Source organism: Sapajus apella, unplaced genomic scaffold (assembly GCF_009761245.1).
Source record: "Sapajus apella isolate SASKATOON/1434 unplaced genomic scaffold, GSC_monkey_1.0 scaffold4785, whole genome shotgun sequence".
NCBI classification, from domain to species: domain Eukaryota; kingdom Metazoa; phylum Chordata; class Mammalia; order Primates; family Cebidae; genus Sapajus; species Sapajus apella.
Window position 1 is genome coordinate 1 of NW_022441711.1, and position 1,837 is coordinate 1,837.

The following is a 1,837-nucleotide window of genomic DNA, read 5'->3' on the forward strand; positions in this document are numbered from 1 at the left end:
GAACTCCAGACAAGGAGGAGTTTAAACAAGAAGACCCCAAAGGGGCTGCCTGGCCCGCTGCCATCTTAGCAGAGTCCCAGGCAGACAGTCCTGGGGCTCCAGGAGAGCCTCCGGCCCAGACACTCGGACCGGGACCTGCGGACAGCGGCCCCAGTCAAGATGGGTCCCTTCTTGGTGGCAGTGAAATATTGGAGGTCAAAGTGGCCGAGGGCGCCCCCGAGCCATCCAGAGTTGCAGTTCATCTGCGCGGACTGCGGGGTGAGCTACCCGCAGTTGTCTCGCCTGAAGGCACACCAGGCTGCGCTCGCACCCGTCCGGGCGCTCCTTCCTGTGCCTGTGCTGCAGGAAGAGTTTCGGCCGCAGCTCCATCCTCAAGCTGCACAAGCGCATTCACACGGACGAGCGGCCGCACGCCTGCCACCTGTGCGATCACCGCTTCCGCCAGAGCTGGCACCTGAGCAAGCACCTGCTCACCCACTCCTCCGAGCCCGCCTTCCTGTGCGCCGACTGCGGCCGCGGCTTCCAGCGCCGCACCAGCCTCGTGCAGCACCTGCTGGCGCACGCCCAGGACCAGAAACCGCCCTGCGCGCCTGAGAGCAAGGCCGAAGCGCCGCCGCCAACCGAGGTCCTGTGCTCCCACTGCGGCCAGACCTTTCAGCGCCGCTCCAGCCTCAAGCGCCACCTGCGGACCCATGCCAGGGACAAGGACCACCAGTCCTCTGAAGGCTCCGGCAGTCGCCGCCGGGACTGTGACCGGAGGCCCTTCGTGTGCAGCGACTGCGGCAAAGCCTTCCGGCTCAGTGAGCACCTGGTGACCCACCGGCGGGTGCACACGGGCGAGCGGCCCTTCTCCTGCCAGGCTTGTGGCCGCAGCTTCACGCAGAGCTCGCAGCGGGTCAGCCACCAACGGGTGCACACCGGCGAGAAGCCCTACGCCTGCCCGCAGTGCGGGAAGCGCTTTGTGCGCCGGGCCAGCGTGGCCCACCAGCTGCTGACCCACGGTGGCCCTCGGCCCCACCACTGCACCCAGTGCGGCAAGAGCTTTGACCAGCCCCAGGATCTTGCCCGCCACCAGCATAGCCACACGGGCGAGAAGCCCTGCAGCTGCAGCGAGTGCGGTGAGGGCTTCCGCAATAGCTCCAACCTGGCCCGCCACCGCCGCAGCCACACAGGCGAGCGGCCTTACAGCTACCAGACATGTGGCCGCAGCTTCCGGCGCAAGACGCACCTACGGGGGCACCTGGCTACCCATGCGGAGCCTGGGCAGGAGCAGGCCGAGCCCCCACAGGAGTGCATGGAGTGCGGTAAGAGCTTCAGCCGCAGCTGCAACCTGCTGCGACACCAGCTGGTGCACACGGGCGCCAGGCCCTACTCTTGCACGCAGTGTGGCCGCAGCTCCCACCGGCTGCGCCAACTGCGCATCCATGACCGCGAGACGCTTCACTAGCTTAACCCACCTTCCGCCAGCCATGCCCTGCGCCCACCTACCTGGGGTCCTCTACAGCAGAGGCCTGCAGGAATGTCCCTTCCCACCATACCCCACGTCCCTCTGCCTCCACTTCCATAACTGTCCTTCCCTGTCCCAGGCATTGATTCCCAGCCTCAGCAATGTAATTAAAACGCCCAAAGTAAAATGGCCTTCTTCAAAAAAAAAAAAAACCCACTGGGTGCCACTGCACCCAGCCGTCCTAATCATTTTTAAATAGTAATGTAGTTCATTCCTGCTACTTCTCTATGTTTGAAATTTTTGCTAATAACAATTTTTTTTTTTTTTGTGTGTGAGAGAGAGTCCTGCTCTGTTGCCCAGGCTGGAATACAGCGGTGCAATCTTGGCTCA

The 1,837-nt window shown here is 63.4% G+C and overlaps 1 protein-coding gene across 1 annotated transcript; it reads left to right on the top strand.

The window, feature by feature from the left end:
* Positions 1 to 5: 5 nt before the first annotated feature.
* LOC116547797 (zinc finger and SCAN domain-containing protein 10-like) lies at positions 6 to 1,447 on the top strand (the record flags this gene model as incomplete). Its single annotated transcript, XM_032273613.1, is given in 3 exon segments — positions 6 to 223; positions 225 to 297; positions 299 to 1,447. Coding segments are annotated over 3 exon segments (1,440 nt in total), but the record flags the coding sequence as incomplete, so codon positions are not given.
* Positions 1,448 to 1,837: the final 390 nt, after the last annotated feature.